The 26,026-nt window shown below is 42.5% G+C and overlaps 1 protein-coding gene across 9 annotated transcripts in view; it reads right to left on the reverse strand.

Annotated features, from left to right (window-relative positions):
- Window positions 1-26,026, reverse strand: part of LOC117417275 (histone deacetylase complex subunit SAP130-like) — a 45,683-nt gene that overhangs the window by 2,823 nt on the left and 16,834 nt on the right. For 3 of the 9 annotated variants that reach the window (XM_059034648.1, XM_034029289.3, XM_034029290.3), the window contains exons 4-19: window positions 24,549-24,644; window positions 23,678-23,845; window positions 23,135-23,273; window positions 15,158-15,279; window positions 14,448-14,572; window positions 12,779-12,923; window positions 11,361-11,454; window positions 11,005-11,109; window positions 9,326-9,467; window positions 7,743-7,873; window positions 7,352-7,624; window positions 6,972-7,149; window positions 3,559-3,663; window positions 2,643-2,959; window positions 2,017-2,256; window positions 1,659-1,784 (exon numbers count right to left, since the gene is read on the reverse strand). In XM_059034648.1, coding sequence (XP_058890631.1) covers window positions 1,659-1,784; window positions 2,017-2,256; window positions 2,643-2,959; window positions 3,559-3,663; window positions 6,972-7,149; window positions 7,352-7,624; window positions 7,743-7,873; window positions 9,326-9,467; window positions 11,005-11,109; window positions 11,361-11,454; window positions 12,779-12,923; window positions 14,448-14,572; window positions 15,158-15,279; window positions 23,135-23,273; window positions 23,678-23,845; window positions 24,549-24,644 — 2,506 coding nt within the window. The remainder of the gene's footprint in view (window positions 1-1,658; window positions 1,785-2,016; window positions 2,257-2,642; window positions 2,960-3,558; window positions 3,664-6,971; window positions 7,150-7,351; window positions 7,625-7,742; window positions 7,874-9,325; window positions 9,468-11,004; window positions 11,110-11,360; window positions 11,455-12,778; window positions 12,924-14,447; window positions 14,573-15,157; window positions 15,280-23,134; window positions 23,274-23,677; window positions 23,846-24,548; window positions 24,645-26,026) is intronic. The other 6 variants (XM_034029291.3, XM_034029292.3, XM_034029294.3 and 3 more) reach the window with 6 other exon arrangements.

Raw genomic sequence — 26,026 nt, forward strand, 5'->3', positions numbered from 1 at the left:
ACAAGAAATAGTAATTTGAAACATTTGTTTATTATTTAAAAAAAAAGTAATTTATTAACCTGCCTCTCTGACTAAACTAAAATGAGAAACCGAGTAAACAATAAAAGATACATACAAGTGAAAGTCCCAGTAAAACAATACAATAACTTTGGGGAGCTCACTTAAATACATATTTATATCAAAATCCATGAAGCTTCGGTTTCGAGGGTGATTGATCCAACATGGACTAACCCCATATTTATATAATTTAATATCCGCCGTGTAAATAAAATGGAAATAGTTAGTATTTATGAACTTACAGTATTTAAACCCTCGCTCACCATCTTTCTCTGACAAGTACTTATAATGAAGAGTTCTGATACGCTACGCTCCCTATAAGTTTTTGTTTGTGACGCCGTTTTGTATGCATTATGGGAGCTTTAACAGGACGGGTCTCAAGGTTCCCTTGGACTACAGATCCCAGAGGGAGAGCAGCTTCAGTGGTTGCCTTACGCGAACTGCAGGAATCTAAAGCAGCTGGGATGGGGAAGCAACTTTTATGATGAGTGACCATAAAGAAGATGTGAAGTTTTACAGTATAATAAAATCGATAGAAATTGTGTAGTTTATTAATCGTTCGAAGTCGGTTTCGGTGTTTAATTTAATAAATCGGAAATTAACCCTATTTTCGATTAATCGCTCTTTACTACTGGCTAACAAGTGGCAGGGGTCTGGTCTGGCACAAACTATCCATAAGTCATATTTGGTATTCTGCAATATTTTGTATAGATTGTACTGTGCCTGGATCTCAAGCTGACCAGCATCGCATTGAGGAGCGTTTCAAACAGGTACCCTACATGTTATTAAATGTACTAGCAAAGCACAAATGTGCAGGGCATGTCTACTTTACCACAAAAACTGCAATTTCTTTGATATTTATTATTCATACACCCTGGCTCATTACATCGTGAAACAGATGCCAATGCTTATGCTGTAGAAATTTGGATTAAAATAGTATCTATTTAACAGCGCTACATTACAACACGATGTTGCTATAGCACATGCTTCTTTAAAACCGAGATCTACTTAAATGGAAGTGTTCAAGAAAAGCAACTTGGTTAGGGTATGAAATATCAGTTATTTTAATGACTGTTCTTGTTTAGATTCAATATGTATATAAACTTTCTTTTTCAGTATCTCATTGTGGTGTGGTCTCAAATAGCCTTTAAAACCTGTTCTCCAAGTTCAGTACACCAGTGTGTAATCTTTAACATGACCCCCCCTGCAACACTCTGCACCAAGTGGATTTCAGAAATACCATGTTTGTTCTATTCTATATTGTATTTCTTGCTGATGCATATCTTGCATCCACTAGAGACAGGGGGAAGGGTTATTGGTTACACTCTGGTGTTCCGACTGTACCACGTCAGAGTCATTGACGCCAAAGTGGTGCTCTTAACTTCTGAGTCACCAAGATGGGATGACTGAAATAGAAAATGATATACATGGTAAATCTGAACATTACATTTGTTATTACTGTGATTTCATGCATGTACAACGTGACTCTCGAATATCCAGCCATAGTTTTACCTTAACAATCTTGTTATAAAGCTAAATAACTATTTATGTGGTGAGAACATTGTTAACAGATTCTTGAACAAAACAGGCAGCAGACTGACCTTTCACCCTAATGTCACTGTATCTCTGGAAGTGGTGATAGGCGGCCTTCCATGGATTGCGGTAGTGGCGAAGCAAAGTGACTGGTGGCCGGGGGCGAACTGGCACATAACGTACGCCCTCCTCATCTGAAAAGAAACAAATAACAAATGTTCATGCAACTTTGCCTCAGGTAGTACTTCATACTTCAGAAGTGTTACAAAGTTTCTTGTTTAAACATTAAATGTTCATGGGGGGTTACAATTGCAAGCAATTTAAAACCTTTTCATAGTCAATAATTTGACAGTTCTAGTGCATTCAAAAAACAGTTAGGCTACTAAATTAATCCGTTAGCTCTTGAGCTGAAGCAGACCCAGTTACCTATGTACTCCTTTGGCGGTAACTTGCGTTTCTCAGCCTTGCCTGCATGGGGCCTGGCACTGGATTTCTCCTCATCCGTGCTATTGGTCTCCATCATCTCGCTCTCTTCTGTGATGACATGCTGCTGCTTGCGAGGTTTTTTCCTGGGGGAGGCGCCAGGGGGTACGTCCCCTGAAGGGAGCCCCAGAGAGCTGCCAAATGGGGTGAGGGCAGGGGCCACTGTGGGAGGCAGCGTGGGCACTTCGTGATTAAAAACAAAACAATTGGAACCCACAGCAAAAAAGTAACCCTTTGCATACAGTTCTGCCACTCAGTAGTCCTTGTGAAACTGGGCTCTGTGGAATTTCCCCTGAAAGCAGGTTGGATTGCTGTGTTGTGTGCTGCAGTTCATTTTATGAAACAGGTACATAGTAAAACCGGACTAAATTTACAAGGTACCAAATGATCTGGGAGAGAGATATTACATATATAACACACATATACACACAAACACAGAGAGGAGATAGATATATAAAAAACTAAGAATTTAGATTTTCATTTAATTTTCCAAGAGAAACAGCATCCACATCCATACCATAAAGGAGTCAAACTGAACAGACAATTCAAAACAGATGTGTCAAATCTACCTGTCTCCATAGGCTCCACCTCCTGTTTGATTTTGATCTCTTGGAAGGCGGAGCTGACGGCTGATGCTGCTGTACTACTCGCTGCTGGTTGGGTGGGATGGGCCACTACGTTGGCCATTGAGGCAGGGATGGGCGGGGTCACAGCCATGGCTGCTGGAAGTGCCGACAGAGCCGCTTTTGGCTGGGAAGGAGGTGCGGCCGCTGTCAATATGGCTGAAATAGTCTGCGAGGGGTGCTGGGAAGGGGCCGGGACTGCCTGCTGCTCACTGCTCTGATTGGACAAAGCCTCTACTTGGATCTCTGGTTTTGGTTTTGCACTGCAAATAAATTAAATCAAATCAAAAACACTTCAGGACCCCTGAACCATCAAAATAAATCAGCAGGTTCCCTTTCTTTTCTGTAAATACATTTTAATCTGAAAAAATATGAATATATATTTTGGAATACATTTAAATGTATGTAAAATGCGGTGAAGATAGTTAAGAAAATTACAGACAGTAGGTCACCATGATAAATATCCTGCAGTCAAAAGATAAGCACCGTATTTACAGGTGCAAGTGTCATGAAAAAGATAAATCAATATAACCTTCACTTACAGTATATGTTCAGAAGTTTAAAACAAATCAGGGCCCAGAACTCAGGAAAAAGTAGCACAATGATCTCAGGTGCTCAAGAATTTGTGCCAAACAACATTTTGTCACGTGGATCTCAAAATAACAATGCCTACTGATTTTCATTGACTACAGTTAACCTTTCTTTTCAATGAAAAAGTAGTACGTACTTAGGGCTGGGGAAGGGACTTATGGCATTGTAGACAAGTCATATACCACTAATTTGATCCCAGGTTATCTTTTTGAAGCTTTACATAAAAGACAAAAGCAGGAGAAGCACAAACCCCCAGCTCCTAATCCCTTACCCTGCCGGTCGCGGTGACCCAGACGCGCTCCTCATAGTGCTGTCTATCCGCGGGCTGGTTGCTTCACCTGCCTGCACTGGGATCAGGCTTTTACGCACTGCAGACCTGGAAATCAACAACTTGTTACAGCTTCAACATATGAAATATCAACCACTTTCTATTTCACTAATCTTTTACAGTATAACTAGGTGGGAAGCTGGGTTATCCTCCACAAATTCACCCCAAATTTTGCCGAGTCAAGATACCCACATCACAAAACTAATTCTCAGCACCTACAAGAGTAGGCATTTCTAGTCTGTTGTCTTGCTACATCTATCCTTAAAGATGTATAACTCCTTTAACCCTTCGTCAGCAGCAAGGGATGAAAATGCACCTCAGCGTGTTTAAAAATGAACATATTTCATAACTCTTTGAAGATTGCAGGACATCCTTACGTCATTAAACTTTAAAATTGCTTGCCTTTATGTTGATACCAAAAACGTTTTTGGGGTGCAGTTGCATCCCTTTCCGCCTTCCAAGGGTTACAAAAATATAGGTTTTTCACATACTACTAATCACAGCTCCCGACTACTGGCAGATTAGACTGTTGAGTTGTGGGAGAGCCGAGGGAGACGTAGAAACCATATTGTAAAATTACCGAATTATCCCTAAATATGTGTTTGTTTAGCCAAGTCCATATGGTGTGTAATACATTAGTTTCCAGCACTATTTGATAACTGCATTCTTTACAGTATCCTTGCTTATTACCCAATACAGTACAGTATTGAACAAATATTGTATTATTTGTATTAAGCATGTATTATTGTATTAAGCATGTATTTCATATACTGTATAGGCTACCATGCACAGAATACTAGCAGATTACAGTGCAGAGTTGCAGGGACTAGATTACTGCATTCTTTATAATAGACCTCCTACAGTACATTATTGAAATGCAACTTATTCTGCAGCTAAGCTTCTAAGCTTTCCAACGATACAGCCCCTTTCAGTCTAGCTGCCTCAATGACGGAGCAATAGACTCAAAATGAAACCTAAGCTGTGAACTCTGTCACATGGTGAGAGGCTTAACCCTTTTGACATTACAATTTTCCATTTCCGGTCCAATGTCGGACCCTGTCCGACATCAAAAAGACATCAAGCACGCGTCTCGAATGTTTTTTTCTCCGGAAAAAACGAGAAAACCATTCAATGGCCGAGTGAGACCGATAGGAGCCGAGAGAAGCCGAAAAAAGGGGTCCGGATCTGAGCAATACACATAGCCCCGGCACCACAGAGATAACACGGACATAAACAAACAAAACAGCTGCTTCTGCATCCATCTTGGATCGCATTATTGATGAGTTTGGTGATAAAACGAGTGATCAGGAGATGATTTATCAGTATGCACGACTATGAAGAGGTATGTGAAAAATACAGCGAACAAGGGGTGGGGCGGGGCTGGAGATGCTGTACTGAGTGTCCTGTTGATATGCAGTGCCTTTTAAACAGGTTTTACTGTGAAAAAAAAACAAAAAACTTTTAAACAGTGCATGTAAAATAAACAGCGCGTGTGAAAATAAAATTGGACCCGACGCGCCCGAGAGACGCTGAATAAATGGACCACTAAGGGTTAACTTCAGGCAGTCGTAGTTCCAGCTAGGAGTCTTTGGAAAGCCCAGAGTATGTACTTTTAAACAAGCCAGCTAGGTGGCTTTTACGATGCCTGAGTAATGTGCGTAACCTTCGGTGAGCTGGCGCCCCCCAAATTAATGGGGCTGAGTTAAGAGTTAAAGCGAAAGTCACCGCTTGCAAAACAACACCCAGATAGACTTAACCCTTTGCGGTCCATTGTCGGACTGGGTCCGACATTGCAATTATTCCTCTCAGGTCCTTTGTCGGACTGGGTCCGACATCATTATAGCAACGCAAAAAACAGGTTTCTAGTCGTTTTTTCTCCGGAAAAAGCCGAGAAAACCATTCAATTGCCAAGTGGTAGCGACAGGAGCCGAGACAAGTCAGGGAAAAAAAAAAAAAAAAAAAAAAGGCGTATCTCATGAATAGCCATACATATGGCCCTGGTATCAGATAACGGGGCTGCCATAGTAAACAAGCTGGCTGAGTGCGTCAGCGCACAGAGACTATCATGGACATTTGCAGAGCTTTTTTCAGATGTTATAGTAATAAAATAATGACTTTGATCGCAATATTGAGGAGTTTGGTGATAAAACGAGTGATCCGGAGATGATTGATCGGTATGTACGACTATTATTTTTATTATTATTTATTTCTTACATAGATGAAAGCGATAGGGAACGAAAGGGTGGGGCGGGGCTGGAGAAGCCTAGTGAGTACTTTGTTGATATGCAGGGCCATTTAAACCCGTTTGACTGTGAAAAAAAATACATTTTAAAACAGCGCGTCTAAAATTAACTGCGCGTGTGAAAATAAATTGGACCTGACGCGCACTTAATAAATGGACTGCAAAGGGTTAATATCGTATTTTTTTTTTTTCAAAACTGTTTAATTACTGCAGTGTACTGAGTTTCTATAATGCTTAAAGATAGCGGCCGAGAATCACGTACGAGAGAATAAAGTCTCGCAGCACTTCAAATAGCCAGCACTACTTTTTATTTATTTATTTATTTTAACCAGAATTACTTGGAATGCGGCTCATAGTGCCTTTGTCACTGACACCCACTTCTTTAGAGATTGTTGTAGCGTTTCAGGCATTCTAAATTGGGTGAAAAATACAGTAGCTTGGTGTCTTAAAATATCTCTGTGGGATTTTCCCCGCACTGAAAGTTGCAGATATGGAGGAGCAACTTGGAAAATGCGCGATTCCCGCGATGAAATTCAAGCCCTGCTTGATGTTGCCTTTTTCCATTTATAATCGTAAAGACTTTAGAACCACAACAAAGTGTATTGCATTTTACTGTGCTGTATCCTTGTATTCTCCAGAATGATGGTGTAGAGAACAGGTTCATTCATTAAAACCACTGAAAACTCATTTTACGGACATTTCAGATTTATGTATGTGGGATGCATTTGCACCCCTTTCCACCTCACGTGTAAGCCTCAAAAGGGAAGTTGAAGATGTGGTCACACCAAAGTGATAAATTACCTACTGTGGGGGGTATATTCTTATGGCTAGTGGCTGTAAATTACTGTTGTGAATTCCAATTTCCAGACACTTTAAATCAAGGCTTGCAGCCGATTTCTACTCTACAAGATCTTGGTCATGGGGCCTCTTACAGAAGAGATACAATAATTCCCAGTTTTTTTTTACCAATTCTAATGTAAACCTATAGCCTTCATGCCGATCACGCGTACCATTTCAAATCCCAGACTTCTAGCAAGCGAGGATCTGAACCCACATTCTGACACTAGTGAAGCTTTAGAATCCCTGCAGCTGATCTAGGGATGGCACTGCTTACCCCTCATTGGTGGGTTTCTTGCGAAGAATGCTGGGGCGCGGGGAGGAGACCAGTGTTGGCGCATTAGTGCTGCTGCTCTGTGGGTGAGTCTGCACCACTGTGGTGGCGCCTGCTGGAGTGGCACTGAACGTGTTGCTGATGGGATTGGCAACAAGAGTGGAACCGTCTGCCAAAACCACTGGAAGAAGAAGAAAGGTTGAACATTGGTAACTCTGGTCCTCAAGTGGCTTACAAAATTAAGCATCTATACTTGCAGATAACATGCAACCCTCCTGCAGTAAACTGAATAGTAAATGATAAATGCACTGCTTTGCCTTCCAGCTTGTAGATCACAGTCATTACCCAGATTACTTCTTTGCAAAATAAGTTATAGTAGTTACCAGACTTAGCCTCAGTCTGCTGCGAGCCAATTGGTGCCGTCTGGATTCCCTGGGTGCCGATTGGTGCTGCAGGATGGAGCCCCTGCGTGCCTATTGGAGCTGACTGTATTCCCTGTGCACCCAATGTTGCAGTCTGGATTCCCTGCGTGCCGATTGGTGCAGCCTGGAGCCCCATGCGGTGGGAAGCTTCAACTGTCATTAGCTGCACGGGGTTCAGGTGGACCCCTACACCAGCCTGTGCAGGGATGGCTGAACTGGGAGCTTGAGCAGAAACTGACCAGGGGAGAGAGATTAAACAAATGTTCTGAAGTTTTGATTACACATTTATACAAAAAGCACAGCATTCATGCTCTTCCAGACCTATATTGTATAGGGGAGGTGGTCGCCTTACCTGGAAACTGGCGGATGGTGGAGACAGAGCTGGTGATGGGTGTGTAGGTGTGAGCTAGTGGATATGCAGATGGATTGTACTGGAAGTACTGGAACTGCACTGGCATAGGCACTGGCACTGGCATAGGTTGCCTGAAAAACAGAGAGCAATGTTCGAAACCCTGAAGTAAGACAGGCATGGCCTTATTTTGGACACATTAAAAAGAACACAATTTAATACAAACTAGAAGACTTGTGCAGCTGACGTTGTATTGAGTTTTTTCCCCAGACTTTTTGATCTGATATTTCACATTTGAGATCCAACACATTTTTTAAATTGATTGTTCCTAAGGTTTCAACTGCTTTTGGTAGACATTAAGAACATTTAAGTGGCGTACCATTCTACATAGCGCCCCAGCCCAGGCTGGACGCGTTTGTGGGGACAGCCTCTCTTTTGGTGACACTGCCCAATGTTACGCCAAGGCGCAGATGGGTAGGCTGTTTGCACCAAGAGAATGCCTTTAGACGGTGATGGGCAGTTGCGGTTCAATGTGGGCTGTAAAAGCCCTGCTATTGAACCAGGCATGCACAGGGACCATGCGCAGGGGACCCAAAAGTAGGATTTCATAAGCTGCTGCCCTCAAGCCCAGAAGTTCTGGAACGCCATACCACCAGAGCTCTGTTGAGCAGAATAGCTCTAAAACAGGCGGCTATTCTCTGCACTGTGCTGTCCGACAGAGTGGACAGCATGGACCCGGAGCCCAAGCACACTCCTAGATAGGAAGCTGTCTGAGAAAGAGTGAGATAGCTCTTCATGATTCACCGTAAGCCCCAACTGTAAAAGGTGGCCAATGAACAGTTACGTGTGAACGTATGCCTGAGCTGGAGACTGATGGTACAGCTGCAATGACAGGCACTGTCAACAGGGTACTGTCACAGGACATGGTGCAAAGCACTGGACCTGGATCTAGTGCTACTAAGTGCAGTGCACAGGGTGATGCTCGGACCGGTGCGGTGCACGTCTCGGTACCAGTGTAATGTACGGGCCAGCTGGTGCGGTACCGGTAAATAATGCACGGGCCGGTGCACGGGCAGTACTGGTGAATAATGCACAGTCGGTGCGGTACTGGTTGGTGCTGGTGTGAACGTGGCTCTGTGCGGTACCCAGGCTGCCACAACCTGGTGCGGTGCACGGGCGGTACCAGTGAACAGGCAAGCCGCAGGCTCCCGGCATGCCACAAGACCGCGTACCGACACACAAAACATACTCAAAACCTCTGGGGAAAAAAATAACTCTGCAATTAATTCCGCAAGGAAACATACAATCAAAATTATATAAGTTTAAAAAAAAATCAAAACAACAAAAAAAACACTAGCTTTCGATGAATTGGTTTGAAAACAATGACTCTCTCTGCAGCTTGCTCAAATCAGGCTGAAAAGAAAATAGCGCTGTTCAACCGTCATCACGGAGGCTAGTCTCTAGTCACTGGCGTGATGATGTTGCTGGTCACTGCGTGACAGCTTTGGGAAGTCCCAGAATTTTCAGGTAAATAAAGTTAACCCATTATTTAATGGATACATTTCGTATTTGAAAAGGAAGCCTACCTGTTGTCATTCCTGGCCTCCATTGCAACTGGGTTTGGCGATGACCTATGACCTGAAATGGGAATGAGGTTGCCTCTTTCACCTTGGTAATCAGGCTGGATCCGGGGAGAAGTATGAGCAATGGGCTGAGGGACCACCTTAGCTGTTAACAAGAGAAATTCATTCAATTGATATAGTACATGAAGTATGAGTCAACTTTAAAAATCTAACTGTTGCATAAGGAGGCTGTGTGGTCCAGTGGTTAAAGAAAAGGGTTTGTAACCAGGAGGTCCCCGGTTCAAATCCCACCTCAACCTCCTTGTGCTCCGTCTTTCGGGTGAGACGTAATTGTAAGTGACTCTGCAGCTGATGCATAGTTCACACACCCTAGTCTCTGTAAGTCGCCTTGGATAAAGGCGTCTGTTAAATAAACTAATAATAATAATAATAATAATAATAATAATAATACCAAAACGAAAGAGAATTTCACCGCTACAGCATGCTTTTAAATAAAATGGCAACATTTGGGTATCTAGCAGTGAAATGCTATTTGGACTAGCCTGTAAACTTTGTACAGTTTTGCTTTCAAGTCAAATTACATTTGGGGGGGCTTATTGTATTTGAGAGAGGATTACGTATTTGCACTATTGAAATGTACCAGTATTGGCCCTGGAAGACACAAAGTCAATAACAAAAAATAACACTTGGTAACCTTCATCAACTGCAGTCATTTATGAAATCTAATAGGAAGTCTTAATATAAAAATAACCAGCGCAGCAGCAAGTATGAAACCGTGCGTGAATGCATATCAAACCATCACCAAACTACTTTCGATTTCCTGGTTAGTAAAGAAACTTTTGAACAATTCCCTGAAGTTCCCTGAATCTTACTGCCCGTATTTAGACACACTAGCTGAATAGTAAACATGTTTATTTTGATAAAATAATGACAATGTTTGTTTGTGTAGAATTGTTTTATTTCATTTTGCAGATTTCTAGGTGTAAACCAAACAGATCTATTGTGTATAAAATGAAGAATGCCAATTCACCTAAACTGATTTAATGAAGAAATGGCGGTTTATTTATTTTTCTTTCAATTATTGTTCATTTTTAAGTTAATTGCCCCAAAATATCTTATTTACATTAACAGCACACACACAAGCACTGCCAAGACTACCGTTTTAATGACTCTTTCAAATTGTAACTACAGGATTAACAGCACCTCCTTTATCCGTACATTTAAACATGTATTTTCATTTAAGATATCTGGCACCATTCAGTTAAAGGAATGTTCTGTGTGTTTCAGGTAGTTTGTTACTGTTTCACTTCCTTGCTTCCTTTACCTCATTGGGATCACAGCATGTTCCTCACTGAACAGCAAGTCAATCAGTAGAGGAGGGTTCCGGTTGGTTAATGACAGGGAGTGTTGGGAACAATTACCCTCTCAAGGTGAAAATGACCCAGGAAGTGTATGACCACCTAAGGACTAAGGTTTGCAAACAGATCTATTTAACCTGATGTCGTACCAGAATATCATGTTTTAAAATGAAGATACATGTTTGCAATAACTTTTTTTTTTTTTCTTTTTTCAAACCTGTACATTTGAGACCTTTATAGCAAATGATGTGGATCACCAAGGAAGGTTTATGGAATGACTTTGTTCGCTCCAATCACTTTAACCTTGACTCGCATTGCACTTACCCACTGGGATTGTAGAGGTTGTGGCTGCTGTTGCATTTGAGGAGTGAGAGGGCATTGTCATGGTAACAATGGTACTGGTTGCAGACTGTGTGTGGGGCATGGAGCCTGGAACAGAGGAAATTGCAAGATCAGGGGACCGTATTAGCTAGTCAATATTATGTACTGCAACTTTTTTTTTTTATATATATCCAGGATTGTTAAAAGTCTATACATTCCCCAAAAAGATTTACTGTTCACACCATGCAAAGTTAATATATTTATTATTATTATTATGATAGGTCTTATTGTAAATCATTACAATAAAAGCATCAGTATTAAAAGTTACCAAAAAGGGATGTTGCCCTGCCTGTACCTACCTGTGGTTGTAGGTGATGGAACAGTGTTGGTTGTAAGAATTGGTGCCACTGTAGCTGCAGCAACTGGAGTCACTGTGCTGAAAAGTGAGGATTTCTAGAAATAAAAATACATACATTAAAAAAATAAATAAATAAATAAAAATGAAGTAGTTGTTGATCAGGGTCTTCGGGAGAAACCGCAAAATCAACAGTGAAATCTAGATTGCATCACTGAGGTCTCATTTTAGACTGCCTGAAAGCAAAACTGCTATACCCTATAGGTAATGCTGGATGCTGCCCCAGATCAATGCGTCATGTGTACGTTTTGAAACAAATACATATGAAATGCACAAAAGCTGAACAAGCGGGACTCCTCACTTGGAGGATAGCGCACAGCCCTTGTACGGCAAACTTTTGTTTTCAACTTGGCTTTATTTCGCACCCATCCACTGCAAAACAGCCAATAACGGCTACTAATCAGATACCTCTTTTTCTCTGGCTACGCGTCGAGCCGAGCAAGAACCAAACTGAAACTCTGTCTCGACACATCTGAATCTGGCTTGGAACTGCACCATTACATTGTGCCAGTCAGTACACTCGAGGACGACTAAACTGGTGTTCAGCAAGAAGCATTCTTTTCCTCTGCAAAATCAGCCCTTTGTTGCATTTCAGTTGTTATTAGTAATATATGAAAAACAAAAAAAAAAACAACCATAACCTCTGGATCCACCATTCTCAACTCAAATACAGCGCCTCTTAAAGAGCAAGTAGCGAGGTTCCAAAACATATACTGCTACAACTCTTTAAAACAACATATCTGTAGGTTTTTCTTTTCATTGTTAACATCTGACAACTTTCATTAATAAAACTTTAAACTCTGTTTCAAAGCTCTTTTCAAAATGGCCGCTGTAGTGCATGGATGAGTGTAAGGATTATTGACCACACTGTCAAACAGATAACACAGCAATAACGATCCATGATGTGGTACAGAACAAAAAAGCCAGAGCACTTTTAAATTGCTCTTCCGACAGTGATTTAGGAGGACAGATCTCAAACCCCAGTGCACTAGAGTAGCCATTTTGAAAACAGCTTTGAAACAGACTTTAAAAAGTTATAAGTGTAAAACAGTTGTCAGGATGTTAACAATGAAAATAAATTACAGGTACGTTATTTAAACAGTTGTTACAACATGTGAGGAGGTATAATGCTATATTTTTCAGAGCCTCACTACTTACTTTTTAATAACGCATCATCTACATGCATCTCGATACATTCACTGCAGTGGAAAGCTAAACAGGCTCCTCCGACACGCTCGGTTGTACAGTGGAAAACAGGTAAAAATGAGACTGCATCAGGGCCGGGTTATTGGGCTTCTTCATAAAGATGTCACAAACTCTGCTTTACAGAAGTGATGAGATAGGGTGAGATGTTCCAGTTACCTGTGCCATGGTGTGGAGCTGTGGCTTCTGGGCCCCGAGGGCAGGGTGTGAAGGCAGGGTGATGCGTGTGGCTGCATCTCTGGGTTGCGTTTGTCGCTGGATAGTGATGGTGGCTGGGGGAGGATGGATGGTCAGCGATGGTCGCCTGGAAGTAAATTAATGCAATTAAAATTTTGCATGCAAAAAGAAGTGTTTTTCTTTTCTTAACTTTTATCCTGAAGCACATCACTCCAGTACTTGCAGTTCTGTGATCAAAGCCTAGTGGCAGATGTCTGGACAGACCTTGTATAAGGATAAAATAAATGGAAGTAGACATCCCCTGTGGCTAATGCAAGATTAATGTCACATACGAGAGAATGGTGTCTAAATAAAGAATACATTAATATGTAGTGATAAAGTGAAAGTTTACATGGTCTGTTCCATTCACCAATAAGGAACACTTTAGCAAACATGTAAAAAAATGTACATCTGGTACAACACTGGGTGAAAGAGTTCTCAGTTTGCTTGCCTTGCCTTCCAGAAAGTGTTTCTGCTTGACATCCTAGATCGTTTCACTGAGCAATGTCCTTGGTCAAAGAATCTTGGCTGCAAAGCGTGTCAGTCCTTAGGGCAAGCAACTACCGACAGCAAAGAAAGCCCGGACACGGTGGGGACGATTTCACGCACCAAGTGAAATGATCACGAAAGTGAAATTCTATCTGAAAGCAAGGCCTGCAAACGGAGATTTCTTTAACCTAGTGTAGTACCAGATATCATGCTTAAATGAAAATACATGTTAGCTACAACAAACCCCTGCAAATACAAAGTCGTAACCTCAGACAGTGGTTTTTAATTCCCAGGCTCAAATTGTTAGAGAAATAAAGACAATATATTAATGTGATTGGTCTTTTCCATTTATTCAGCGGGTCAGGCGCGTCAGGTCCAATTTATTTTCAGACGGGCAGTTTATTTTACACTCAGTACTGCATCTCGCCCCACCCCTTGTTCACTATATTTTTTACATACCTCGTAATAGTAGTACATACTGATCAATCATCTCCTGATCACTCGTTTTATCACCAAACTCCTCAATAATGCGATCCAAGTCGTTATTTTATTACTATAACATCTAAAAAAAGCTCTGCAAATGTCTCTGGTATTCTTTGAGCGCTGGATGTGGCTATCTTGTTTGTTTATGTCCGTGTTATCTATGTGGTGTCGGGTCTATCAGTATTCATGAGATACGCCCTTTTTTTTTTTCGGCTAGTCTCGGCTCCTATCGGTCTCACTCGGTCATTGAATGGTTTTCTCTGCTTTTTTCGTAGAAAAAACAACTAGAGACCTGTTTTTGCGTCTTTTTGATGATGTCGGACAGGGTCCGACATTGGACCGGAAAGGGAAAATTGCGATGTCGTACCAGGTCCAACATAGGACCGCAAAGGGTTAATCATCCAAAAAACTGCTGGGATACTCAGTGAAGAAACACCTAACAAATCAAACTGGATACACAGTATGGACTTAATTCATGATGTAATTTATAGATTTTTTTTTTTTTGCCAGCGAGAATTCTTTTACAGATGTACTTCAACAACCAATTTGTACAAGAGGTCTGGGACCAGGAGTGTGAATGTCACTACTTTGTTAATGTTTGGCAACAGAAAGACATGGATGGCGAGGATGAACTCCTTACCCATACCCTGTGTCGGCAATGTGCGCCGTGGCGGTAGTGATCACTGGAGACTGGGCCCTTGTCGCAGAGACTGTCGCCACAACAGTGGGTGGCACTGCTGTGGACGTGGTCACAGCAGGGCGAGACTGAAACAGACAGACAAAGTCACTAAAATACAGTGTACTCTCAATCTAGCATGCCTTAACATCCTATCCATAAAACATAACAGATTCCTGAGATTTCTAGTTTGTGTGGGAAGCAAAGCAATTCTCCATGACAGCTCAGGAGAACTGAAGGTTGGTAGACATCCTCTGATCCCATGACCAAACCAAATGCCTCTTTTAACCTTGGAACTCGAGAGCGGATGTCAGCCCTGTAGGTAAGCTCACCAGGCACCGCTGGGGTCTACTGCAGCACGTTAAACAATTCATGACGGTTTTGACACCCTAACCCGTAGGAGCACCAGCGTCAATGTGACACTCCCCAGCAAAGACCAGCGACAGGATGCAAACCTGCACTCTCCTAACTATTGGAGTCACCCTGCGGCCGGGCTTTAACCACGTGAGCCACCTCGGGGACCCAATAACTGTATATTTTTAAACACACTCAATGTATCCCAGATCTGTATTGGTTTGGTACAGGGCATTTCTGAACAGGTCCTGCAACAACAGCCTCACCAAACTGATGGGTCAATAACTGCGTCACAGCTCCAGCGGAGTAACTAGCAGTACCTGGATTGGCTGGTGAATGATGTGTTGCACTGTGGCTTGTCCTGTCCCGGTGCTGGGTCCAGAGGCTGGTCGCAGCACTGTGGTCACTTTGGAGCTGGACATCACTGCTGCAGCTGCCGCTCCTGAGAACAGTAACACAGGGGTGAACAAGTCAGTTTACAAAATGGTACTACAGTGGCTTCAAGAAGGTGAACCACAAATGGGGCGTTTCAAGTGTTGTAAACATGAAGTAAAATCTGTATCATTGATACGTCCATTGGTTAAAACAATATGGCAGTGAAATGGTTTATTTTTACTGGTCAACACCAGTAATTAAGCCAAGAGCTAATAAAATCAAAGAATAGAGAGGTGTAACATCAAAGTACAATCTCTACAGGTTAAATCTAGTTACTTAACCATAAAATGGAAGCCATATTAGATCAGGAGACATTATAAGCCACCTTAGTAAAAGTCAAAGCAAAGTTGCTATTGCTAGCAAGACTAAAAATGACATATCCCACACACCACTGCTGTTTCCGGTAAGTGCAGGGCATGAATTTAAGTTAATGCAGAGCAAGGCAATATTGCCTTTGGTGGGCATGGTTATCCAGGGGCACCAAGGTAGTTCTAGGGGGCAAAGAGGCAAAACAAAAATCCAACCCAAAGGCACCAAGGCGATTTCGTACTCATTCATAAAACAACTAGAAATACAAGAAATACAAAAGCCTATAGTGTTCATTATTTAAAGCGGTGATTGCTGCATGCTCTGAAAATAAAAAGTAAAAAAAGGCTATATGGAAGTGATTATTTTGTCAAAAATAAAATGATAAAGGATGAATAAGGGCTAAGCAATTAATATTTATAATAATCATTAACAACAACAATTATTAATAATAATAATAATAATAATAATAATAATAATAATAATAATAATAATAATAATAATAATAAATAAAGCAAGCTGCATTTGAATTTATTGTGAGTCACAATATTCATTCTGCTGAATGGTTCAATTTGGACACTCGATTCAAGAAAAAAGTGGAATGCTGCTTTTGAGCATACACATTCTAAACCCGTTCATGAAAGCACACATTACTAGTTAAAAAACAGAACTACTGTTTCGATTAATTACTAGTGTTCTTTCCAACTTTCAAAACACGTCATAGCTACTAGCACCTTGTGAAAGAATTTGAACAAAATTAAGTTGTCCGTATAAATTAGTAATTTATATACGCTGAAGACCCAAAAGGAGGTTATAATGCATATTGCACCTTGCGTTTGAAAGTATTGCAATTTTAAGCATAAAATCAGATCTCCTTATACCACTTATGATCATAGAATATATTTGTATAATGCGATATACGATAGGTGATTTTTACTAGGCCGTAAATTAAAATATATGCGGTATATATATTTGAAGGATATTCACAAATCCATTTTGTATAATGTGGTCCTATGGAACATTCTGATTTATATACACTGTGGTAATTTGCTCTACTAAAATTAACGGTATTTTTTTAATGTACAGTATAAATAAACAGCTAATGGACCAAATTCTCGCTACATTAATGGATCACAGAGTTATCACTGACATAAACCAACAGGATGTTATGTTTTCTTTCCGATTTAGTTCCTGAGAAGAATAGTCGGCACAGTTATTATTATTACTGTGGTGGGTTTGCTGCTCGCTGTGTGTTATTGTTTTCTGTAAAACATTGATATCCTGGTCAGTTAAGAAAAGGCTAAATGCAAAAGCTTATTTTAACATTGTCTTTATTATGCCAGCCAGAGACTTGCACTTACAACTGTACAACCCAGGTCATAAAGAGAGACCAGAGTAGCGTAATTTAAAACTAGACGGGTACCCATGCGGACCTCCAATTAATTAATGAATATATAAATTAAATATATGTGTGTGTAATTTATATAAATATATGTCAGCACTCGCAACATCCGAAGAATCCGACCCTTCCTCACCAACTACGCTACCCAGCTCCTGGTCCAGGCCCTGGTACTCTCCCGCCTAGACTACTGCAACTCCCTCCTGGCTGGCCTCCCACCCGTCCGCCACCCGTCCGCTCCAGCTCATCCAGAACTCTGCTGCCCGCCTGGTGTTCTCTCTGCCTCGCTTCGCCCACACTACTCCACTACTCCGCTCACTCCACTGGCTCCCGATCACCGCTCGCATCCAGTTCAAGACTCTTATACTAGCCTACAGATGCCTTGACCAGACTGCACCCAGCTACCTCCAGACCCTCATCTCTCCCTACACCCCCACTCGACCTCTCCGCTCCGCCTGCACTAGAAGACTGGCTCTACCTCCGCTACGCTCCCCTGCCTCCAGAGCCCGCTCCTTCTCCACCCTTGCTCCGCAGTGGTGTAATGACCTTCCTACAGATGTCAGGACTGCCCAGTCCCTGACCACATTCCGGTGCCTCCTTAAGACTCACCTCTTCAAACAGCACCTGTAGAACTCCTCTGTTTGTATCCTGGGACACTATCACCCTTCATTTAAATGTGCTTTATTTTGCTCTTATCTGTCCCCTATTTTACTGCATTTAATCCTGTACTTCAGAATACTGTAATCTGCCAAGTGTTTAACCTGTAGTATTTTGTATTTAATCATATCCTGATGTAACTATCACTATTATCTGCTGTATTATTGAATTGTGGTTTGTCACACTTGTACTTTGCTTGAACAAAAGTTATTGTATTTCTTGCTCTTATTGTATTACTTGTATTGTAACACTTAATGTATTTGCTTACGATTGTAAGTCGCCCTGGATAAGGGCGTCTGCTAAGAAACAAATAATAATAATAATAATAATAATAATAATAATAATAATAATATCCAACCCTATAAACTTTGGACTTCAGTGACGGTTAAACAAGTGCGGCGCATATCTGCTTATTTCATCTGATCTGACGTATATGTAGGTGAGCATGTTGTAACCTGCCCCCTGCATCCTAAACAACCCCCTTCCCTGCACACATGAATGCTAGGCAATAGTTTTTTTTTGTATAAAATCATTCCAGGTGCAAATGTTTATTGAATAATTTATCTTGTTAGGAGTAGGCAGGGCTGGGGATTATAAAATGCCATGCCTTTCCTTAGGAGAGATTATTATTAGGTGGTCAGTAGTGAGATTGTCTTGTACAGGTAACCAGAGTCTAGAGGCAGATAGGTAAGTGATCCTGCTTCAAGTAATTTTTCATTTAGCTATATTTAAGTAACATTATAAAGGTGGTGTTTCAATTAGGTGCTGTAGTGTTTGATTAGTACCAGGGAGTGTGGTTAAATTGAACAGAGGTTGATTTGCTATTTGATTGGGTTCCACACAGCTTTTATCCACCTAGTTGTTATATTAGTCAGTTAGGCTATTTGTGTGCCAGCACGAAGCATCAGCCAACTGATGAGCCTCACAACAAAAAAGCTGGGAGTATAGCTGTGGGAGTCTAGCGAGGGGAGGCCTGCGCCGAGAGCCTGTTGGAAAAGATCCGAACCTAGCAGTGCTCTGGAAGACGCCATCTACTTGGTCAGGTCTGTAACCCCCCCCCCCCACACACACCGCTCCCACTCCCACTGTGCCTATTTTTCTCGCCTGTCCTGTGATGACTGTCTCTCACATCCCTCCCCCCCCGCACTCTCTCTGGTGCACTCTGGAACTGTCACTCTTCTGCTAACAAAGCTGACTTCATCTCTGCCTTTGCCTCCCAACTCTCTCTCGATTTCCTTGCTCTCACTGAAACCTGGCTGTCCCCTGATAACACTAACTCCTGCCGCCCAGTCCTCTCTCTGCGTCCTGTCCCATACTCCACGTCTCACTGGACAGGGAGGTGGGACTGGTCTTCTCCTCTCTCCCTCCTTACTCTTTTCTGTCCCCTCCAACCTATCAGTTAACACCTTTGAATTTCATGCTGTCCAACTAACCTCTCCCTGTCAACTCCTGCTAATTGTACTGTACTGTCCCCCTGGACCTCTCGCTCACTTTCTCGATGAACTCGACGATCTACTCTCCTCCCTCCCCTCTCTGTCTACCCCAACTGTCCTATTAGGTGATTTCAATATCCATCTCTCGGACCCCAGCCACTCTGCCGGATTCCTCCCTCTCCTTCACTCCTTCAAATTCGGTCTCTCGCCATCCCCTCCTACCCACAAAGCTGGCAGTCAACTGGACCTCACCTTCTCCAGGGCCTGCTGCCCCTCCACCCTCTCCGTCACCCCCCTGGACCTCTCTGATCACTATTTCATCTCTTTTTCTCTGTCTCTCCTATTTCCCCCTACCCCCACTGTCACCTCTCGCCATAACCTCCACTCTGTCCCCCTTGCCTCCACCGCTCTCTCTCACCTCCCTGCTACCGACTCCTTCTCCCAACTCTCTGTAGACTCTGCTACCTCCACCCTCTTCTCCTCCCTTGACTCCCTCTGTCCCCTCACCTCCTGACCTGCTCGCCCCTTCCCTCCCCAACCCTGGCTCTCTTCTGTGCTCCGCTCGGCAAGAACCACACCGATCTGCTGAAAAGAAATGGAAGAGAACCAAACTCCCTGCTGCCCTAGACCTCTACCACTCCCTCCTCTCCTCACTCCTCTGCTAAATGTTTTTATTTCCAATCTATAATCCAAGCCTCCACTAACAACCCACGTAAACTATTCTCTACCTTCTCCTCCCTCCTAAACCCTCCCCCCTCCTCTGATGACTTTGCCTCTTTCTTCTCTTCTAAAATCTCAGATATCCACAAACTCTAACACTTCTCCCTCCCCCCGACCCACTCCCGCTCCAAGCCCTACACCCACTGTGTCCCCTACTAACTCACCCTCCTTCTCCAACTTCTCTCCCCTCTCAGACTCTGACCTCTCCTCCCTGCTCCAGGGCCACAAACCCATCACGTGTGCCCTGGACCCCACTCTCACCTCTTTCAAGCTGCTGCTTATGCTCCACTTCCCTTCATCTCCTCCCTTCTCAACACCTCTCTCCTTTCTGGTCTCTTTCCCTCTGCCTTCAAACAAGCCTTTATCACTCCCCTCCTCAAACCTACCATCAACCCCTCCTCCTTCCAGAGCTACCGTCCTGTCTCCCTCCTACCCTTCCTCTCCAAAATCCTCGAGCGGGCAGTACACCGCCAGCTCTCTGCTTTCCTGTCCAATCACTCTCTGCTCGACCCTCTCCAATCTGGCTTCCGCTTTGCTCACTCCACTGAAACTGCCCTCCTATATGTCACTAACTAACTAAACTCTCTCCCCTCTGTCCTAATTCTCCTCGACCTCTCTGCTGCCTTTGACACTGTCGATCACTCTATTCTACTATCCTCTCTCGCTGACCTGGGAAAATCGGGCACTGCTCTGGCCTGGTTCTCCTCCTACCTCTCCAACTGCACTTACCAGGTAGCCTGGCGTGGAGCAACCTCCACACCTCGCCCTCTCTCAACAGGAGTCCCCCAAGGGTCAGTCTTGGGTCCTCCCGTTCTCTCTCTACACCCGCTCCCTGGGCCGACTCATCGCATCCTACGGTTTCTTATACCATTTCTATGCTGATGATGGTCAGATTTTCCTCTCCTCCCCACCCCCTCTGACTCCACCATCCCCTCCCTGCTATCTCCTCCTGGATACATTCGCATCATCTCAAACTCAACCTCTCTAAATCTGACCTCCTTTTCTTTCCCTCCTCCTCTGATCTCTCTATCTCTATTCCTCTGGAGTCTACCACACTCTCTCCCTCCTCCTCAGCTAAGAACCTCGGAATCACCCTGGACCCCTGCCTCTCTTATTCCCAACACATCTTCACTCTGGCACGCGCTTGCCGATTCTTCCTGAGCAACATACGAAGAATCCGACCCTTCCTCACCAACTACGCCACCCAGCTCCTTGTACAGGCACTGGTACTCCCGCCTAGACTATTGCAACTCCCTCCTGGCTGGCCTTCGTGCATCCGCCACCCGTCCACTCCAGCTCATCCAGAACTCCGCTGCTCGCCTGGTGTTGTGTCTGCCTCGCTTCTCCCACGCAACTCCACTGCTCCGCTCACTCCACTGGCTCCCAATCACCGCTCGCATCCAGTTCAAGACTCTTGTACTCGCCTACAGGTGCCTTGACCAGACTGCACCCAGCTACCTCCAGACCCTCATCTCTCCCTACACCCCCACTCAACCTCTCCACTCCTCCTGCACTAGAAGACTGGCTGTACCTCCTCTACGCTCCCCTGGCTCCAGAGCCCACTCCTTCTCCACCCTCGCCCCGCAGTGGTGGAATGACCTTCCTACAGATGTCAGGACTGCCCAGTCCCTGACCACCTTCCGGTGCCTCCTCAAGACTCTCAGACAGCACCTGTAGAACTCCTCTTTTCCTGCTGGACACTATCACTCTTGCCTAATGTGCTTTACTTGCACTTATCTGTTCCTTATTTTACTGCATTTAATCCTGTACTGTAATCTGCCACAAGTGTTATTCAATCTGTAGTATTTTGCATTTAATCGTATCCTGAGGTTACTATCACTAACACTTATCTGCGCCGACATTGATTCGTATGTTGTAATATACTTGTACTTACTAGAACTAAATTCATTGTATTTTATCTTGCTCTTAATTGTATTAATACTTGTACTGTGATTCTTGAAATCTATTTTGTTTACGACTAAGTCGCCCTGGATAAGGGTGTCTGCTAAGAAATTAATAATAAAATGTCAGTCATTGTGTACAACGCTTGTACTACAACCTGTGCTATTGTAATTTGTGTGATGTATCCAGTGCAACAATAAACATTTATGCCCATGAAAATTAATTGAAACTGATGAGAATAATGTCATTGTGGGTGGGGGTAAACTCGGACCATTACCCTGTTACAATACACAAACACACATATACAGTATTCCACCACTTGCACCATCCAGGGTTTATTTCGGATAAATAGCGTTTGCCACCGACTGCAATAACAAAGGCATTGCTTATAACGTGTTTAGCACGGATATATTTCAGGCAAACTCAGCTGTTTGGATCTCGTTATGTACCAGTCACATAGATTGAAATAACAAACGCACTGCTTACACTGTAGGAATCTCTCGTACTAATCCAACAATCAGCTGTTTTCACCTCGTTACCTTGACATTCACATAGATGTCAATAAAAAAGGCAGCACTTTACAGTAGTAAATGCTTAACAGATTGATCAAATCAACTGTTTACTCCCCTGTACTGTACCTTAGCTATTTAATCCCTTTACGCAGGGTTTACAGTTTGAAAAAACAGCATTGACTGCAACAGCAACCAACACTGGAAAGAGAAAAGCAATGCACATCAGCACAAATATTCAGTGTGTTAGATGCCGTGCGCTTGCTAAAGCATTCTTGGAACTTTGTGGTTCAGCAAACAATGAAATGTTGCTTAAAAAACACACACCAGAGGGGATGTCAGAGGAAAAATTCTCTGTTGTGTCACCTTGGCAACTAGGATGCTCTGCCTGAAACAGACACTGATGACTTAAGCGTGCGTGATGTGCTTTTAACACTGTGACATACTATGGAGCAACATCCGGATATAAAGCCGAATTGGAATCATTTTTTTTTAAAACGCTGACAAAGTTTGCCGTCCGAATGCATATCCGAATTCTTCGCTGGAAACAATTTGCAGTAATGTAGCCTACCTGTTCTGTACATTTCTGCACTTGCATTACTTTTCTATTACATTCATACGTTTGAGTACATTTTTTTTATTAGCGTAATGAGTGTCAAAGATTTTTAACCACATACACGCTTGTTTGTTTTGATTACTGTACTGGTGATTGGGAGACATTTTTAATGTCAGGTTATTATATGGGAGTTTATACTGTCCATCGCTTATTGCAGGTTTTTTTCTTAAAAACAACGTGCACCCAAGAAAAAAAGTTGTGTAATGCCCTGGCCTACTCCAAGTTCATAAATAACTTTACATTTTATATGCTACAGGTACACAGAAAAAAAAATTAACTGTGTTGTAAAAGTATGTGTTACTAATACCCCACGTGCTCACCTCTGGGTAAGTGGGAGGTGAAGGTGTGCTGGGGTGCTGCTGAAGGTCCAATGTGCAGAGGAGGTCCAGGGGTGCTGCTCCGGATGATGGACATCTGCATGTTGGCTGCCATAATGTGATGCAGGTTACTGGGGTGACCCTGTGAAGAAACAAGAGACCCCAGCGTCAGAGGACATTGCACACAAAAAGAGGGTCTTTAAATAACCAACTGTCTCTCAGGACACCAGAAGATAGCAACTGTAGGACACTTGCCATCTTCTGCAGTCTCCCAACAGCGTCACTGTAGTGTAATAAGGTCTTGAAGGGGATTAGTGGATAAAGGTAAATTGTGTCCAGAATTAATAAAATACACAAAGTAAAAAAGTGATCTACAATGTAGTATTTCTGGTCTCAAATTATTTTTTGGGTCCCCAAGAATGTGTTTGCTTCAGATGGTGTGTCACAGTTCTACTTGAAATGTACAAGCTGAATTTAAACATGCAGTATTAAAGCTGGTTCTGCACTTCCTTGCTGCTATCACTTTCCCTCTTGTCTGCCTCTCACCTGCTGCCCGCTGATGGTTGCCACAGGAATGGCGGAGGCCTGAGGCATGCTGCTCTCCATGGTAACGGTGACATGACCGGAGACTTTGGGAGGCATGGGAAGGTGACCCTGAATGGAGGCTGGTGCTGGGGCAATGGGGCGGCTAGGCATTGTAGGCTTCAGGGCAGGCTGAAACAAACAAAATAAACTCTCTCCAACAAGAATTGCCAGACCTCTAAATAGGTGTGTGACATGCCTTGACCGGAGGGATTTATTGCCAATGCAGGGGGAACGACATTTTGGGTGGGGGTTTGAAATATACATTTTCGGGGGGGAGGTGCAGAGGGTTGGGTCTCACCCCTGTAATATGAAAAACCAGTAGGTATTACATTTAAACTGTTCATAATATTTGTGGTGTATGTTCATGATGTGCAACGTTTGTCCTTTTTACTAGTAATACATTTCAAAACAGGTCACACGCAATCCAAGAAAATCCACTTTTACTGGTTTTGCTACACTGATCAAAACATTGTTTAAAAAAACAGTTCTCAAACTTCTCTGCCAAAAGCCATAACTAATATACTAAAGATACATGTTGATGCAGATTTTTACAGTATTAACAGGAAATACATGAACAAACATTCTGCATCAGAACATAACTCTACTTAACTGAGCATGTGTTCAAGGCGGCCTGCTTGTGCTATGGTTGTTTTGCAACCCCCTTTTCCCAGTTTGACAGCCCCTGATTTAAAGCATAAAACTTAAAACTATACATGCATTTACATGCAGAGGGTATTCAGTATTCCAAAAATTAAAACTTCTAAATAAGTAGTCTCAATTCAGCGTTACCATGTGTACAGTGACAATAGTGTTTTCAAAGGGAATATTTCACCTGATAGGGTAACCGCCCATCCTCATTCACTGGGACAGTCATGGAATCGTACGACAGTGTCCTTGTCCCAGACAGCTCTTGTCCAGTATGCCAAAACTAATGAAGAAAAAGGACTGAAAATGTACTCTCCTTGTGTGCAGGGGGTGCCACTGCCCACTTTAAATTACTGTCATCAGTTTCAATTAATTTTGAAAACGAGACTGCACACAAGAACAAATGTTAAAACAAATTATCCTCACTCAGCAATTTGGAGCCCATACAAAGACTCAAAATGACGTTATCTTGAATGTTTAAGGGAATAGATGTTTGAAATTTGTTGAAGGACAAACGTAATGCAACATTTTGAAACGTGCATAAGTGACAAATATATAAATACATTTAGGACTGGTGGTTAACCAAAATCATTATCTGGTTTTACTGATAACTTGAATATTTAAGTCTGTCTACATTAGGGGTGTGCCGATTCATCATGGTGAAACATGATATTTCTCTTGACAATATGATTATCAATACAGCGACCACTGTATCGATACACTTGTTTTGTTTTAGTAAAATTATCTGCCAACACAAACATGTGCATGCATTAATTCGTGTCTACACTGATAAATTAGAGAGTATTATTTATTAGCATGTACTCTAGCAACCTCACCTACTAATCATAAAGGTGTTATTGTCAAGTCCGCCAGCAGCCGAATGAAAGGCGGGTTATTAATGTTGATAACCTCATGATGGCGACGGTGAAATTCAACCTGCTCTGGTCGGTTTAAAAATAACATCCAGTGTGGACTCAGTGTTCTTGAGAAGAGTCACACTGTGTGTAAAATGAGTAAGGCTCGACTCAAGTATTCAGGGAATACAACTCATCTCTCCATCACAGTTACAGACACTGTCAAATCGTGAAGGTATAACTTGATATACACAAGCTACACTACAAACATTAAAGTTCAAAACTATTTGCAACATCTGTGCGTGTTAACAAGTGTTACCTGTGCATCCCAGAGACCAGTGTTCCTCAAGAAAAAACTTGATTTGTTTTTTAAAAAAATATGCATTTAGGAAAACAGATTTTTCCCTTTTTGGTCAGATTTAGAACTTTTGAAAGTTTTGTGTTTCCAATAAATGCACATTTTTTATTTCAGTTTTATTATTATTTGCAGCATTTAAAAAAGGGCTCCAGACTATACCTAAATGGTTGCAAATGCAAAAAGAAAAAAAACTAAGCGTATTTTTGGGGGTTAGGCTGATTGGCGCCTGAAACACAAAAATTCTGCCTTTCCTTTAAAAAGCATGTGTCAATATTTATGAATGCGCTATGATGCCAGCCTGTAAGGAGGAAAAAAATGAATTTCATCATGTTTTAATAAACTGAAGTGTGAGAAGGACGCTACAAATAATCGAACAACAACCACCACCATTTCATCAAATAGAAATGCTTGTAAGCGCAGCTAGATGCTGTATTTAACACCAGCAGAATACGG

Source organism: Acipenser ruthenus, chromosome 12 (assembly GCF_902713425.1).
Source record: "Acipenser ruthenus chromosome 12, fAciRut3.2 maternal haplotype, whole genome shotgun sequence".
In the NCBI taxonomy this organism is placed as follows: domain Eukaryota; kingdom Metazoa; phylum Chordata; class Actinopteri; order Acipenseriformes; family Acipenseridae; genus Acipenser; species Acipenser ruthenus.